This window comes from Anarrhichthys ocellatus, unplaced genomic scaffold (genome assembly GCF_004355925.1).
Source record: "Anarrhichthys ocellatus isolate YVR2014 unplaced genomic scaffold, GSC_Weel_1.0 scaffold8144, whole genome shotgun sequence".
NCBI lineage: Eukaryota > Metazoa > Chordata > Actinopteri > Perciformes > Anarhichadidae > Anarrhichthys > Anarrhichthys ocellatus.
In genome coordinates, this window is record NW_022288118.1 from 252 (window position 1) to 544 (window position 293).

The following is a 293-nucleotide window of genomic DNA, read 5'->3' on the forward strand; positions in this document are numbered from 1 at the left end:
CCCTCCTCCCTGACTGAAAGGTGGGCGTGTCCTCTCCCTGTGACCCTAACACAGTAAACCCTCCTCCCTGACTTAAAGGTGGGTGTGTCCTCTACCTGTGACCCTCACACAGTAAACCCTCCTCCCTGACTGAAAGGTGGGCGTGTCCTCTACCTGTGACCCACACACAGTAAACCCTCCTCCTTGACTTAAAGGTGGGTGTGTCCTCTACCTGTGACCCACACAGTAAACCCTCCTCCTTGACTGAAAGGTGGGTGTGTCCTCTACCTGTGACCCTCACACAGTAAACCCTC

The 293-nt window shown here is 54.9% G+C and overlaps 1 protein-coding gene across 1 annotated transcript in view; it reads right to left on the bottom strand.

Annotated features, from left to right (window-relative positions):
- Positions 1-29: 29 nt before the first annotated feature.
- LOC116380654 (serine/threonine-protein kinase NLK2-like) overlaps positions 30-293 on the bottom strand; it is a 1,559-nt gene continuing 1,295 nt past the window's right edge. Inside the window, exon 4 of the mRNA XM_031842554.1 lies at positions 30-289. Within this exon, the coding sequence (XP_031698414.1) occupies positions 92-289 (198 nt within the window). The 3' untranslated portion in view covers positions 30-91. The remainder of the gene's footprint in view (positions 290-293) is intronic.